The 18,262-nt window shown below is 34.9% G+C and overlaps 1 protein-coding gene across 1 annotated transcript; it reads right to left on the bottom strand.

The window, feature by feature from the left end:
• Nucleotides 1-2,312: 2,312 nt before the first annotated feature.
• LOC128215099 (oxygen-dependent choline dehydrogenase-like) lies at nt 2,313-18,242 on the bottom strand. Its single transcript, XM_052921822.1, has 5 exons — nt 18,123-18,242; nt 17,456-17,594; nt 8,414-8,883; nt 7,890-8,066; nt 2,313-2,600 (listed from the first exon to the last, which is right to left on the bottom strand). The coding sequence occupies exons 1-5, from the start codon at nt 18,240-18,242 to the stop codon at nt 2,313-2,315; spliced, it is 1,194 nt and encodes a 397-aa protein (XP_052777782.1).
• Between the last annotated feature and the right edge of the window lie 20 nt (nt 18,243-18,262).

Genomic DNA, 18,262 nt, shown 5'->3' with positions numbered 1-18,262 from the left:
TAACGCGAAATCCTGATTCCCTGGAAATACCATCAATTCCGTTGCTTAAACTTTAAACTTTATTAGTAATTTTTGCAAAGCCCTGAATGCAATACATGATACATCAACAGATTAAATATACAACGAATGAACAATGGAAACGGCTAACCATAACAAACTTAATCCCCAAAATAGTTTAAAAGAATTCAGAAGCATTCCGGCGTACTCTGTCGCACTTCCAAATTGCGCCCCCTCTAACGCGAACTCCTGAATTCCTGGGGATGCCACCAATTTCGTTGCTGAAACTTTGAAACTTTATCAATAATACAATACAGTATACATAAGCAGATCAAATAAACAACAGATGAACAATGGAAAACGGCTTACTATAACTTACAAATCCAAACAAAACAAACAGTTTAGTTGAGTTCAAAATAATTCAGTAGCATTATTGAAAGACATTCGGTTATCTACACATGTTGAACTTGGTGTATTTTGGAATGCATAATTTTGATACTAGTACTAATGAAAACATCGTCAAATACTTCAGGTTACTGTAATTTTGTAATGTTCAGTATATATGTATAATAAACTTTTTAACATTAATCACAACACGTAAAAGGCATACACATGAGTAACAAGACATAAAAAGATTAGGTATTGTACCATTAGCATCATGTACATGTAAAACTTCAGTAGAAAATAGAAAAATGTTAAGAGAAATTGTTCATAATTATTTTGCAAAAGTACTAAAATAAATAATCCACAATGGTTTAGTATATTAAACTAATTTAGTTTCAATATTGTATTTAGAGTTGGGTAATCTTATCATGGTAAATAGCTTGTTAGTGTTATTTCAAATGCATGATTTGATGCAAAGAAAGTGAAATTCATCACCTATATCTGAACAAACAGGACATTTTCTTTCATAAAGTGGCAAATTCCGCCATCGACCAAGTTCAATCGGCGGTTCATGGTTTCGTGATATAAAAAGTATCAAATAATTTGTCAAGTGAGACCGTAATGATTGAATATGTGACTGAGGAAAATTTACTCTGAAATATTTTATTAAAGTTGTTAACAGATGATACTTCTAAGGTAGAATGCCATTGTTGAGTTTATTCATCTTTTAGGTTTTTTAATATGAAGCCTTGATTAACCTGTTACTATTTTGAAAGCTCTGACAGAAAAATCAAGTTCACATAAACTAGACTTAATATTTTCAATCCAGACAGATTTTACCAGAGAGAGAGTCTTTATTTCCTCCGATATGAAGAGACATGACACATTTTAAACAGAACGTAATACAAAGAAACATGTAGAACAAAAGACATAAATCATATACAACAAACACATATATCAGGTAAGAAGGATAACTATAAATACAATACATATAGTAACACTGTATGATAACTATGCATCTATACGTGTACTTATATATAGTGAATGAAACAAAGTTTTGTAATCTTGTAAATTATAATCGAACGCGTTCTAAAATGTCATTATAACCGTATACCCATATTTCATTTCCGTAAAGTAAAATTGGCAAAAAAATCATCAAAAAATCAACTTGAATAACGTGCAATAATGAACGTCTCTTTATTTTTTAAGAGCGCAAATATAGCCGTTGTAACCGGATTAGCAAGGATTTTATTTTTGTTTTAACTTTTCATTCGCTCTTCTGGTGAAATATATTTCAAGCTTTTTATATGCATCGACATGTTCTTATACATTGTCAACTTAACAGTATTTAAAGCATTTAGGAGATCTATGATCGAATTACTAATGATAACCGTATCATCTCCATATAAAGTATAAATAATTTAAGGTATTTAAAACATATTCCATCACTTGTACATTTTTTATTCACATCACCTTGAATATCTTTTTTATCCAGACATGATTCAGCATCATTTCAAAACACAGAAAAAAGAAAAGGAGGTAGGTTTTCTCCTTGCTTAGCCCCTGATAAACATTCAGGTTTGAATAACACCTTCTGTAGGTCATAACGTTGGGTTTTATATTCTATTACATATAAGGTATAAGTTTGAAACAAGGGCCATTTATAGGATTATTGATTAATTTCTGCCAATGACAACATCATGCAATTTTGTTTAAACACTTTCATTAAACACGACTGGTCTGACGGGTTCTGTTAATCATTTCTCCGCATCTATTGTAACCACGGCATTTTAAAACCAAGGTGTGTTACCGAAAAAATCATCAACGAATGGAAAAATAATACGACACACTTAAGCAATAATTACGATACAACAAAACATGTAATTTAAGTAAAAAGAAAACGTACATTATAAAAATATAAAGAAATAAAGCTACACTCGATTCTTGAACTCCTCAACAGTGCCAATTCCACGAATCATATTTGAAGCTTTATCGGCAACCGTGACTGTCGGGGCGTTAAGATTGCCCGATGTTATGTTAGGGAACACTGAAGAATCGATCACTTGCAAGTTTGCGATGCCTCGAACCCTGAGGTTCAGATCAAGCACGGCACTATTATCGGAAGCGAGTCCCATCGGAGCGGTACAGCACGGATGATATTGGGTGGTGCTGATGTGTCGAATGTAGCATTCCCAGTAAGCATCCAACCTGTACTCAAACTGGGAACAAAATGATACATTGGTTTTACTTGTATCAACACCGACTTTTCTGAAAGTGCCTGTTTCCATAAGCTTTTCCCAAATTCTGATTCCGCCTAGGACAGTTTTAATGTCTTCGTAATTGGAGTAGTAATTTGCGCGTATTGAGGGGTAGTCAAATGGGTCCGCCGACCTCAGCTTTATTGAGCCTCTGCTTTTGGGCCGCGTTGTGCAAATGTCTGTGACGAAGCCGTGCTTATTGAAATCTTTTTCCATTAACTCTTGAGCAATTTTGTCTTCAAAGTTCAAGAAATTTTCACCAAAGAGAAAATTCAAAAATATTATTTGATTACCTGGTGATGATTTTCCTATCTTAGCCTTATTAATGTTAAGGAACGCCGAACCGTCCAGTCCCGTTTGAGCTAAAGGTCCAGTTTTCAGATAGTCGTACATTAGCTCACTCAACTTACTTATAAGATCTGCCCAAGTTGGTCCAACATTCTCTTTCACTGGCGTAGGCATGATGGTGATTTGATGATCTTGTAAATTGTTCCCTATCGGTAGATCTTGAACTACCTCGATGCCCAACTTCTGCAGGTCCTTACTAGGACCAATCCCCGACAACAAAAAGCAAAAGTGCAAACTATATATTTATGATGTACGTCTACAAAATTGTTGACATACTGGTTACATTGAAATGAGTAAAAGTAATGCACTTAAAGAGATTAGATATAAAAAGGCATTACAAACCTTGAAACACTCAATCCTTTTGAAAAAAAAAATCAATTTAGGTCAAGCACAAGACGTATGTATGCATGTGCTTGAATGTCGAAGATAAACGCAATCATAGTGTTTACACAAACTAAAATATTACGGAATGCCGTTAGGGCCATTCTGTAAAGGTGTTGATCTGAAACGCGATAACGAAATTGCGACAGTATGATGATGAAAACGCGATTATAAGACAATACGATGATGATAATGTGATATAACATCGTGTTTTCGCCATCGTAATGTCGCGTTTACACCATCGTTATATCGTGATTTCGCGTTTTTGTTATCGTAGTATCGTACTGCCGCATATTCCTCATATGTTTGTATTCACCCATGTTTAATAGACAAACCAAACGGTGTGGCGGTTATATCGGAAGGGATCCAGAGTAAAGTCCATCCGAGCCGTGCACCCATTGTAGGAGGGTGTGACGCCTTCACTATTGCGTACCGATTTCTCCTGTATTTTTTACTCGAACCCTGCGTAACAAATACTGTTAAACTGTCTATATTTTTAATACACAAACTTACATCGTTCGATTCCTACGATACACTATATTACGCTCTGCTTCATGAAATACTAATGTAGTGTAAAAGCACCGGGGTCGCCGACGATGACCAACATATGGAGTCCCGAGTATTCCGTTAAAGGCCCCAAAACACCGGTAAGTCTAACCCAAAGGTCAATATTTATTCAATTTTTATCCAGTTTTCCAATACATTTATATCAGTAAATCATCAGTCAGTCAGCTGTTATTGATTTTAACTTTTTAAGTAATGGTTAAATTTTTTAGTATGCGCTTAAAAGTTTTTAGTGTCCTATATTAAAGTATCTAAACAACCCGCTCACTGGACCAGCCACTATTTATATCTACAGCTTCTATTATGTTTTGTCCAATGAGAAGGCAGTATTTCTCCAGTTTTCAAATACATTTATTTCAGTAAATCAGCAGTCAGCCGTTCTTGACTTCAATGAGATTAAGTAGTAGATATGAATTCAAAAATATTAAAAATTGCTATTAGATACAAGATCAAGACGACATTAAGATGTAGTTTGGGTCACTTATAGTGGTATTATACGGACGGACGGATAGGCATACGGACCATTATATTGACCCATATGTTTCCAATTTGTTTTGCAGGGGCAAAACATAAGTACGCTTTTCTGGCGACTTCAGCCAGTTTATGAGAAAAAAATCATAAATACAAGTACCAGCTTTAAATACATTTATGTACACTGATTGGATCATTTACACATGTTTTGTTCAAAAAGCTTTGTCCATAATGCTTCTTTGATAATTTCTTTTCCACTGTGGCTTGATGGGAATGAATTTATGCTTTGGTGTCATATGACCTGTACAAAATTTCATAACAATTGACCTAAAACATTTCTTTTTTTCTTAAGATTTATCAAAGGGGTCACTTCTACCAACAATCTAGCATAGCTATGAATTAACTGCAGTTAAACAATGTCAGTGTAAGTTTAACAATGTCTGATATTTAGGCATTTCGAGATTTTCTGCAGTGATTCATAATTATTTTATGCTAGTCTACAGCTGTTGTGCGCTAATGTCCTTGACTTGTCCTTAGGGTATCATGGGTGTTGTTCTGGTGTATCCTTTAGAAGTACTTTTCGATAGTGCTGGAGTGCCATTGAGTAGTTTGAGAGTGTCTTTGTTTTGTTTCAATCTGTTATCGGGTGGTTCTGAAGTGTTTTTGTGTAGTTTTAAGGTGCTCTAGGGGTAGATCCGGTATGTCTTTAGGTAGTTGTGCGGTTTCCTCGTGTAGTCATTGAATGTTAAGTGTGGCCAATGAATCTTCTTGGGTGTATTTGAGAAGTCTTTATGTATTCTTGTTTAGTTAAGGGGTGTCCTAAAAACGTGAATCTTTATCAAATATGACCAAGATAACATTGAGCTTTCAAGTGTCGTGAACATTTGGTTGAAACGTTAATATTATCTAAGTGTTTACATTACTGTTTTATCATTTAAGGCAGTGACCTCCTTGACTTAACATGAACTTGAACGTGATCTGACAAAAACAAACCTCATTACGAACTGTTATTGTCATTGATTAGCACATGAGACCAATTTCAAAACATTTGACTTAATTTTTTTGAGATGCAGCTAATACAGTTTGAAAGGAAAGGTCTGACCATTTATCATCAATAGTCGCTTCTAAGATTTTCAATGTTCTATTTCCAATATTTGACGTCGTGACTTTCTCCCTTTCGTCATTAACTTTGTTATAAAGGCTTACGTCTTATATTCGTGCAATCTTGATAACAGTTAAAGTGATAACAACGCTCGTTGAAGTTTTTCAGATGAATAAGAAACGAAAGTCGGGTAAAAGTGTACGGTTTTTATCAAATTTGTTGGCCATCGAAAAGGAAAAATAACCCATAAACTTTGTATGTTATGCCTTTTCGTAAACACGTATTATTGATATATATTATATGAGCGGAAGACACATTTAAATGAATGATAACATCATTATTATTTATTTATTCACGAATGTTATCATTTATTATCTATTTCATACAACATGTAGAACATTTTAGAAAAGTAAAATTGGTTATTTAAAACGAACAAGTAGTAATCAAATAGATTTATGAAATATGGGATTGGGTTAATACTTGGGAAAATAAACACAATCTGCGAACTATATTGTACTCAAAAATGATAGTTTTTAAATATTGAAACCAGAAAACATTTAATAAAAATGAAAGCAGAATTCGAGAGAACTGACTTTATTTAAATTATTGTTTGTTCGTTGTGCTGCTTCTTTTCACATTTTGAAATTTGATTAAAATAAGCAACTAATCTCATATTCTGAAATTATATTGACAGAAACCATTTGATATATTTAACAATCAGATTTGAAAATCAAAGTAACTGACAACATAAACACTTAAGAATTGAAAATATTGGTTGCCATGGCAACCATTTGTATATAAACATTTTTAATTAAAGGATTACATACTTAACTAAAAGATAATGATAATCTACTTGAATAAAAACGCAAATAACCTTCGAACAATTTTCTTCAATTGGAATGATTATGTTGGGTATTCCAGTATATATATATTATGTATGAGCAAATTTTTGGCAAATAAATACTTTTACAGAAAAATGCTCTTTTTTGGCACAAAATTGAAAGCACAAGCATGCTTATGCTTTTATTTGCTAAACAAAACACGAAATAAGAAAAATATGATGATACACAGCTTACTTACATGTTCAATTACTCAATACATAGAATTAAAAAAAAACAGTAGTGGGTGAGGTTATTTGTACCCAAATATGTACTAGCATTTCACAATTTTAACGCAAATATTTCATGATTAGAACAACATGTTCCATATCTAACCGTATGCTAGTTTGCAGTGAAAAGAAATCAATAAATGTGATTCGATGTCATAACAAATCACAAATACATTAACTTTTACATATTACTTAATTATTCTGTGTTTTGAGTGAATTTATGAAAAAAACATTTTTCTTAAAATCGTTGTCATATTAATCCTATATACAAATTGTGTATTTTAAAAATGTGTCTTCATTTACTAATTTGTGTTAAATGCTATAACATAATGCCAAAAGCGTGATTTTGGTAATTTAAAAAAAAACATAATATAATTAAGGACAAAACTAGCTTTAATTGAAAATTACTTGGCATTTTGACCTTGATCATGACCTTGATTGGAAAGACAGATCAACAAAAATGGACAGGAATATAACACAACTAATTAAAGGCTATAAATATTTGACAATATAGCATATTTCAACCAGATGTAAAATATACGCCCCAATGATTCTTTCCAGAATTTACATCTGGTCCACACGGTATCCATGGAAACCATAAAATTTAAGAACTTTAGCAAGGTCAGATCAACGTGCAATAAATATTTTCAGAAAAAGAGGCAATACTCAAAAAGATGGTGTGTGTCACAAAACTGATCTGGTTGAACCGGTGTTATAATAGATGGAATGCCATTAATCTCGTTGCTGAAATCATGCAACTGTGATTCACATTATCATTAAACACGACTGGTCTGACGGGATCTGTTAATCATTTTTCCGCATCTATTGTAACCACGGCATTCTAAAACTAAGATGTGCTACCGAACAAATCATAAAAGAATGGACAAATAATAAGACATAATAACGCAATAATTAAGAACTGAAAAAATGTAATTTAAGTCAAGAGAAAATATTCATTAGGAAAACACAAAGACATAAAGCTACACTCGATTCTTGAACTCCCCAACAGTGTCAATTCCACGAATCATGTCTGCAGCTTTCTCGGCCACCATGACTGTGAAGGCGTTAATGTTGCCCGATGTTATGTTAGGGAACACGGATGCATCGATCACTCGCAAGTTTGCGATGCCTCAAACCCTGAGCTTTAGATCAAGCACGGCACTATTGTCGTTATCAGGTCCAATCGGGGCGGTACAGCACGGGTGGTACTGATGTGTCGAATGTAGCATTCCCAGTAAGCATCCGACCTGTACTCAAACTGGGAACAAAATGATACCTTGGTTTTACTTGTATCCACACCAACTTCTCTGAAAGTGTCTGTTTCCATAAGCTGTTCCCAAATTCTGATTCCGCCTAGGACGGCGTTGATGTCTTCGCAATTGGAGTAGTAATTTGCGTGTATTGAGGGGTGGTCATATGGGTCCTGTCCGCTGACTTCAGTTTTATTGAGCCTCTGCTTTTGGGCCGTGTTGTGTAAATACCTGTGACAAATGCGTGCTTATTGAAATCTTTTTCAATTAACTCTTGAGCAATTTTGTCTTCGAAATTGAAGAAATTTTCACCAAAGAGAAAATTAAAAAATGCGACTTGAATATCTGGGGCTGATTTCCCTATCTTAGCTTTGTCGATGTGTAGGATTGCCGAACCGTCCACTCCCGTTCGAGCTAAAGGTCCAGTTTTAAAAAAGTCGTACTTTAGCTCACTCCACTTACTTATAAGATCTGCCTTAGTTGGTCAAACATTCTATTTCACTGGCGAAGGCATGCTGGTGATTTGATGATACTGTAAATTATTTCCTACCGGTAGATCTTGAACTACCTCGATGTCCAACTTCTGCAGGTCCTTACTAGGACCAATCCCCGACAACATTAACAACTGGGGAGTATTTACGGCACCAGTGGAAACGATAATCTCCTTCCTTGCTTTAACATACTGTTTCCGACCGTTTCGAATAAAGAAAACACCATTCGCCTTCTTATCTTGAATATTTATTTTAGTTACAAAAGAGCGTGTGACAATATCCAAATTTTGTCTTTTTTCTTTAGCAATAAATTCATCCGTTGTGCTGCTTCGAATACCATTTCGTAGTGTGCTTTGCACAACACTGAACCCTTCCGGTATTTCTCCGTTGTAATCAGTGACGTTATAGCCGAGTTCTGATCCCGCTTTTAGCCCTAGTGGGGTTAGGCCAGACGGCGGACTGTAAGTTACAGCTATGGGCCCGCCCCGACGGTGGTATGAGGAGGAATGTAGTTCAGGAATTTGTATGTCTTCAGATTAAAGGAAATACGGTAAAACACTTTTATAATCTCACCCAACGAACCCATTTTCAGCCCATCCGTCGTAATCAAATCTACTTCCTCTTGTATACTGCATCCCATTTAGAACTCCGGTACTGCCGAGGGCCCTTCCCCTTTACCAGTAAGATCTTTTCCCAGCTAGTCCCTTGAAGACATCTTTTTCACTCTCCGTGTAATATCCCTAATCAAACGAGGACGTATACAATGCGATCCAGCCGGAAGCCCAGCTTGTAAATTTTGATTCATTAAAATGTCCCCCGGCCTCAAGAAGAAGAATGGAGGTTCCGGCATCCTCTGCCAGCCTTGCGGCGACCACAGAACCTGCAGTTCCGGCTCCGACGACAACATAATCATACTTTTCCTTGACAGTGTCAGAAATAATGCTTACCGGCTCCGGTAGTAGAAACAGCGCAAGAAATAAGCGGTGAAAATACCAACCAGCACTAGCTTCAGAAATATTGTAATTGGTTATATTTACGATTACCGACCACCTGAAATACACTCATCTACAACAATTGACGTTTTAAAAGTAAAAGAGTAAACTTTCTATGATGTGCGCCTATAAAATTGTTGACATTGAAACAAGATAAATTGATACACTTAAAGATGGTAAAATGTGTTATACTGCATGGACACTACTAGCATGCCATGTATATGTTCATAAATGTACAAACTAGTAAAATAAAAAGGCCTTTCAAACCTTAAAACACTTAATCCTTTGGAATAAACAATATAAATCTAGGTCATGGAGTATTGAAGTATGTATGCAATTGCATGAATATCATAGGTAGACTCAATAATAGTGTAGGCTTAAACCGGGACGTACACGTAAAGTGAGTCTACGGCAGTTAAAGCGAGAGTTTCTATTCTTCTTTCTAAAACGGTGGCCAAAATGTAGTACTAGTAAGTGGCACTAGTTATATAGTTTCATAGTTTATTCCAAATGAATAAAGAACATAGGCCCATGAGCATACAAGAATTATGCATATATACACATATCATGACAATTCATAGATCAGTGGTCAAATACAATTTCATATATACATTTTTTTACAATTACTAACACTATATTATTATATAATTCAAACTCATATATAAATTATACTATACTATTAGCACAGTGAGGAGACAGAGGTTGCTATATAGATAAAAACTTGTTAGATATGTTAAATATAAACAAACGTATTTCTGAATTCAAAAGCTTTTTGTACATACATCGATAATTGTGTACATGTAGCTTTCCTATCGCTGGCAATAAATTCAACAAATTTCAGTACATTTGGTCTTTTCCAATAATATTTACTGATGTATTGTTTTCTTAATTCATTATATTATGAACATTCTAACAAGAAATGAAACTCATCTTCGAGAATATTACAAATTTGACATTTTCATTCGTTAACAGGTATAGAGTCAGGTTTATGCCATCTACCGGCCTCGATTCTAGTCTATGTGATAAAAGTCTTATCCTCGTAAGAGCTTTCCGAAATTTGGCAATTTATTTACATCACACAAATAAAATTGTAACTTAAAATCTTTAAACAGCACATATGATTTTGCTCTGGATGAGTTATTAATTTCTGCAAACCAGTTTTGTACATAAACATCTTGCAGTCTCTGCTTCAATTCATATATCAATTTACCAACATCACCAACAGTTTGAAATAACCAAACTTCATTAAATACTTACGTTTGTAAAATATCTCTTACATTCTTTGCCCATGATTTACAATTAGGCATTCTCTCTAAGTCCCTATATAATATTTTATAAACTGCTCTTACTTATTTATATGATATCGTCACAATGCAAAAATTTTAACCAGTACTTTATAACGCTTACAACTGTTTTAGTGACTAATGGTGTTCTTCCAAGTTCTCCATGAACAAAATTTGTCTGTATTTGAGTTTTAACACCTAGAATCTCTTTACAAAATTATAAATGAACTCGTTTTATCGTTTAACCCCCATACTTCACAGCCATAATTTAACACTGGGTATATAAGTTTATCAAATAATGACAAATAGTGGCTTATTGATATACCTGGAAACTTAATAAGATCTTAATTAAGCTTATATACAGCATTCATAGCTTATCCTGATAAGGTTTTAAAAGTTCTACTGAATGAACCACCAGGTGTTAATACAATGCCTAGATAAGTGAACCTTTTTACAATCTCTAGTTCTTGTTCTTTGTACATAAATTTAATATTTCTTCTAATATTGCCGCCTTGTTTAAATATCATCACCTTTGTTTTATTTATATTAACACTAAGTTTCCACCTATTACAATACTCTTCTAGCAGTACTATATATATTCCCATAAGTGATGACGCTCCTTCGGCACTACTGTCTATAGGGCACTCTTTTCAAGAGACTTTAAGTGCCGTTTTCGCTCAAAATACATACCATTTTCAATATTTTCTCATTTAATGTACGTAACGTGTTGTTGTTTTCAAATACATATAAATTTAATTGCTGTAAACAATCTAACATGGATTGGATTTGATTAGAAACATTATTGGTTTAAACATCTTAATGTTAACCTGGTGCTAGTTCGTGCAATCTTTTAGGCCTAATACTTGGTGAATTCTATACCACTATGCATGCAACTTACGACATGGTTTTGGAATTTCTTTAGAAGAACGCAATGCTGAACATATTCAATATAATGCTTTATAATTCATATCTATAAACAACAGTAGTTTAACACTTTATCTACGAACTGGGCTGGTAGAAAGAGCGCCCTTAGGCAACGGGATATAAGCTCACTCCGACCTCTTGTATTCTGTTCGTCAGATACACACATGGGATTTAGACAAACAACAAAATGTATTGTCTAAATCTCTACACTGGAGAAAATTCTGTAAAAAAACATGGAGTCGGGGAAGATCCGGGCATCAAAAATACTTTCAAAAGGTTTGTTTCTTTGGTGGTTGTCTGAAAGCGGGCTTGTCAAAATCCTGTCTTTCAAGCCATCTGCTATCTAAATTCCCCTAAATACGTCATTGCAGCATGAGTTTATTAAATTACTGTTTCACCACTATGTGTACTTCATTGCAGTATGTGTTACATTCAATTACTGTTTCACTACCATGTGTACTTCATTGCAGCATGTGTTACATACAATTACTGGTGTACTACCACGTGGACTTCATTGCAGCATGTGTTACATTGAATTACTGGTTCACCACCATGTGTACTTCATTGCTGCATGTGTTTTATTAAATTACTGTTTCACCACCATGTGCACTTTATTAGAGCATGTGTTACATTGAATTACTGATTCACCACCACGTGTACTTCGTAGCAGCATGTGTTACATTAAATTACTGGTTCACCACCACGTGTACTTCATAGCAGCATGTGTTACATTAAATTACTGGTTCATCACCACGTGTACTTTATTGCAGCATGTATTACATTAAATTACTGGTTCACCACCATGTGTACTTCATTGCAGCATGTGTTACATTAAATTACTGATTCACCACCATGTGTACTTCATTGCAGCATGTGGTTCACCACCACGTGTATTTCATTGCAGCATGTGTTACATTAAATTACTGGTTCACCACCATGTGTGCTTCATTAAAGCATATGGGGTTTTGTAAATTACTATTTCACCACCACGTGTACTTCATAAGAGCATGTCTTTCATTAAATTATTGTTTCGTCAACTCATGTACTTCAGTAGAGCATGTGTTTCATAAAATTACTGTTTCGCCACCACGTGTACTTCATTAGAGCATGTGTTTCATTAAATTACTGGTTCACCACCACGTGTACTTCATTAGATAATGTGTTTCATTAAATTACTGGTTCTCCACCTTGTGTTTTTCATTGCAGCATGTGGTTCATTAAATTACTGGTTCACCACCATTTGTGCTTCATTAAAGCATATGGGGTTTTGTAAATTTCTATTTCACCACCACGTGTACTTCATAAGAGCATGTCTTTCATTAAATTATTGTTTCGTCAACTCATGTACTTCAGTAGAGCATGTGTTTCATAAAATTACTGTTTCGCCACCACGTGTACTTCATTAGAGCATGTGTTTCATTAAATTACTGGTTCACCACCACGTGTACTTCATTAGATAATGTGTTTCATTAAATTACTGGTTCTCCACCTTGTGTTTTTCATTGCAGCATGTGTTTCATTAAATTGCTGGTTTACCACCATGTGTACTTCATTAAAGCATATGGGGTTTTGTAAATTACTGTTTCACCACCACGTGTACCTCATTAGAGCATGTCTTTCATTAAATTACTGTTTCGCCAACACGTGTACTTCATTGCAGTATGTGTTTAATTAAATTACTTTTTTACCACCACGTGGACTTCATTGCAGCATGAGTTTCATTAAGTCACTTTTCCACCTCCACGTGGACTTCATTGCAGTATGTGTTTCATTAAATTACTGGTTCGCCACCATGTGTTTTTCATTGCAGCATGTGTCATTAATTGACTGGTTCACCACCACGTGTACTTCATTGCAGCATGTGTTTCATTAAATAACTGGTTCATCACCACGTGTATTTCATTGCAGTATGTGTTTTATTTCTTTGCTGCAGTAGTTTTTTCCCACCACCACGTGGACTTGAGTGCTGCATGTGTTTCATTAAGTCACTTTTCCACCACCACATGAACATCACTGCATCATGCGTTTCATAAAGTCACTTTTCCAACACCACGTGGACTTCATTGCGTGTACTTCAGTGTGCAACATCTGTTTCTGTAAGTCACTTTCTACCACCACGTTGACTTTATTGCAACATGTGTTTCATTAAGTCACGTTCCACCACCACATAGACTTCATTGCAGCATGTGTGTCATTAAATTGCTGGTTCACCACCACGTGGAGTTCGTTGCAGCATGTGTTTCATTCAGTCACTTTCCACCACCACGCGGACTTCATTGCAACATGTGTTTCATTAAGACACCTTTTAACCACCATGTGAACTTCATTGCAGGACATGCTACAATGAAGTCCATGTGTTCGACGAACACTGCAATTAAACTTCATGTTTGCATGCCTAATCTTTAGTTGAAAATTATACCTGAAGTTATTTATGTTACACAACATATATTATCACCATCAGAAACGCCACCTCATTTTTACCTAAAGCCCCGGACACACCAATGTTGCCACCGAGGTGTGACCTCTTGGAGACTGATTCTACTTGCAAGAGACTGGCGACCGCTGTAACTACATATTAGGAATTATGGTACCTCTACCGTAAGGTGTAACTTGTCCAGTGTATACCGCAAGTGTTTACCACAGATACGATGACAGGCTGGAAACTGCTTGAGACAGATTGGTGAATATTCAGCGAGTCTTTTGTGACTGACTGCGACTGAACCGATACTGGACGGTGACTCGATGTCGATCGTTCACAGATCAAAACATCATGCATATAAAAATTGCTTTTCAGAATTAAATAATTCCGTTGAAAGTCATGAATTTGTTAACAGCAGAACATTTGCATTTGCTGCGCGTGCAGACGAAATGAAAATGCTACAGCTGGTAATGGTGTAATACTTGTTTTGCCTTTACGGACCAAAATGATAAATGGGAATAGTTGATCTGATACATAATCGTTGATGTGAACTCTGTCAATATTTGTGACAAATTGATTTTGCAAAATAGCAGTTTGAACATGCACAAAAGACTGCTTGCGACAGATGTGGTTTTGCGACAGCTCTTTATGTTTGTAAAGACCTTACGAAATGTCCAGAGACGTATGTTTGTGATTCTCATTTCATTTCGTCGCGAAAAAATCGCATCGCGGTCGCAATGATGTTTCGACCGGGGCTTATAATAGATGGAATCACAAGAGGATGAAGACGGGGGCGCACCCGGCACACGCCCCCTATAAAAGTGTAAACGCTTATTATCCATATCAATATCCGAGGAACAATATGACAATAATGCACTTGAATGCAATATTTAAGCCTAAAATGTCTCAGTCTTTACTAGGGGGTGCTTTCGAGCCCCAATTAACGCATGAAAACCATGTATTGTTCGTATTCTTTGGGAAGCGACCGTACGTTCTCTGTCGCACTTCCAAAGTGCGCCCCCTCTAACGCGAAATCCTGAATCCCTGGGAATGCCATCAATTTCGTTGCTAAAACTTTGAAACTTTATAAATATTTTTTGCTAAGCCCTGCATGCAATACATGATACATAAGCAGATTAAATAAAAAAAATGAACAATGGAAAACGGCTAACTACGTATAACTAACTTAATCCAAAAAAACAGTTTAGTTGAGTTTTAAAGAATTCAGTAGCATTATTGAAAGAGATTCAGTTATCTACAAATGTTGAACTTGGTGTATTTTGGAATGCATACTTTTAATACTAGTACTTATACAAAAAATCTTCAAATACTTCAGGTTACTGTAAATTTGAAACAGCATATATGTATAATAAACTTATTAACATTAATCACAAAACGAAAAAGGCATAAAACAAGACATAGAAAAAAATAAGTATTGTATCATTAGCATCAAGTGCATGTATAACTTGAGAATAAAATATAAAACCAAAATAAGATAAAAGTTTCATAATTATTTTGCAAAATTACTAGGCAGATTTCCACCATTGTTTAGTATAAAACAACTTAGTATCATTATTGTAAGAGATTGGGTAATCTTAACATGGCAAATAGCTTGACAGTGTTACTTCTAATACATGATTTATGATAGGAAAACTTCATATTTTTCAAATAACAGTAAATTAACGGTACATATGTATAACGAACGTATTGATAATAATCACAAAACGGAAAAGAAAAAGAACAATACATAAAACAAGTCATGATACATAATGACAATAGTAAATAACAAGGTCAAGAATTGTACCATTAGCAGCATCAAGAAAAATGTTTATAATCATTTTGCAAAAAATACGAAGATTTTGAAGTTGAGACTGATTGTTGGTACAAAAATGTTCTTTAAGCTTAATCATATTTGGGCGTATACTGTAGTTACGATTTAACTATCTATTTTTTATTATCAAATAAAGGACATACAAAAAGGAAGTGAAATTCATCACCTATATCTGAACAAACAAGACATTTCCTTTCATAAATTGGCAAATTCCGCCATCGACCAAGCCCAATCGGCAGTTTATGGTTTCGTGATATAAAAAGTATCAAATATTTTGTAAGACGGTCATGATTGAACATATTTTCACCGAGGAAAATTTACTCTTATATATTTTATAAAAGTTGTTAACAGATGATATTTCTAAGGTAGAATGCCATTGCTGAGTCTATACATCTTTTAGGTTTTTTTGATGTGAAGCCTTAATTAGCCTGTTACTATTTTGAAAGCTTTGACTTTACCATACGCCAGAAAAATCTAGTTCACATAAAGTAGACTTAATATTTTCAATCCAGACAGATTTTACCGAACCTTTTGAAACCAAGTCATTAAGAAATGAATACATTTTAGAGTTTAACTAAGTAGTAGTTTCATTGTCATTAGTATTTTTAATTATCCATGTCCATTATGAAATGGTCGATTTTTTCATTCGGAATATATATTTATAAAATTATAATCGAAATCGTTCTAAAAATGTCAATATTACCGTATCCCCATATTTCATTTCCGTAAAGTAAAATTGGTAAAAAAATCATCAAATTAATCAACTTGAATATCATGCAATAATGAACGTCTGTGTGAAATATATTCCAAGATGTTTATATTCATCGACATGTTGTAATACATTGTCACCTAACATAAATACCAGGGGATTTCTAGCCCTCCCTATTATAATTAATACCTTTGTTTTTCCTGTACTAACTTTCAACTTTAACAATGATTTTGGAAATCATTTAAAGCATTTTGGAGATCTATGATCGAATTATCATCTCCATATAAAAGTATGAATAATTAAGGTAAAGCCTATGTAATCAATTGTATGTTCACATCACCTTGAATATCATTTTGATCAAGCCATGATTCAACATAATTTCAAACATAGAAAAGAGAAAATGAGATAAGTTTTCCCCTTGACTAACACCTGATAAACATACAGGTTTGAGAAACACCCTCTGAAGTCATAACTTTGGATTGTATGTTCTTGTACATATTAACTTTAAGTTTGAAACAAGGTCCATTTATATTATTATTGATTAATTTCTGCCACTTACAACATCATGCAATTCTGTTTTAACACTATCATTAAACACGACTGGTCTGACGGGTTCTGTTAATCATTGTTCCGCATCCATTATAACCACGGCATTCCCAACCAAGATTTGTTACAGAACAAATCATCAACAAATGTAAATATGATAAGACATACTTAGGCAATAATTAAGAACTAAAAAAATGTAATTTAGATCAAGAGAAACTATTCATTAGGAAAATACAAAGACATAAAGCTACACCCGATTCTTGAACTCCTCAACAGTGTCAATTCCACGAATCATTTCTGCAGCTTTCTCGGCCACCATGACTGTCGGGGGCATTTATGTTGCCCGATGTTATGTTAGGGAACACTGAAGCATCGACCACTCGCAAGTTTGCAATACCTCGAACCCTGAGGTTTAGATCAAGCACTGCACTATTGTCGTTATCAGGTCCCATCGGAGCGGTACAGCACGGGTGATACTCGGTGGTGCTGATGTGTCGAATGTAGCATTCCCAGTAAGCATCCGACCTGTACTCAAACTGGGAACAAAATGATATCTTCGTTTTACTTGTATCCACACCAACATTTTTGAAAGTGTCTGTTTCCATAAGCTTTTCTCAAACTCTGATTCCGCCTAAGACGGTTTTGATGTCTTCGTAATTGGAGTAGTAATTTGCGTGTATTAAGGGGTAGTCAAATGGGTCCGCCGACCTCAGTTTTATTGAACCTCTGCTTTTAGGCCATGTTGTGTAAATATCTGTGACAAACCCGTGCCTATTGAAATCTCTTTCAATTAACACTTTTTGTCTTCAAAATTCAAGAAATTTTCACCAAAGAGAAAATTGAAAAATATGATTTGAATATCTGGGGCTGATTTCCCTATCTTAGCCTTATCGATGTGTAGGAACGCCGAACCGTCCAGTCCCGTTTGAGCTAAAGGTCCAGTTTTCAGATAGTCGTACATTAGCTCACTCCACTTACTCAAGATCTGCCCAAGTTGGTCCAGTATTCTCTTTCACTGGCGTAGGCATGATGGTGATTTGATGATCCTGTAAATTGTTCCCTACCGGTAGATCTTGAACAACCTCGATGTCCAACTTCTGCAGGTCCTTACTAGGACCAATCCCCGACAACATTAACAACTGGGGAGTGTTCACGACACCCGTGGATACAATAATTTCCTTCATCGCTTTTACATACTGCTTCC

Source organism: Mya arenaria, chromosome 13 (genome assembly GCF_026914265.1).
Source record: "Mya arenaria isolate MELC-2E11 chromosome 13, ASM2691426v1".
NCBI lineage: Eukaryota > Metazoa > Mollusca > Bivalvia > Myida > Myidae > Mya > Mya arenaria.
The sequence above is the reverse complement of the archived record's forward strand: the minus strand, read 5'-3'. Positions and strand labels throughout refer to the sequence as shown.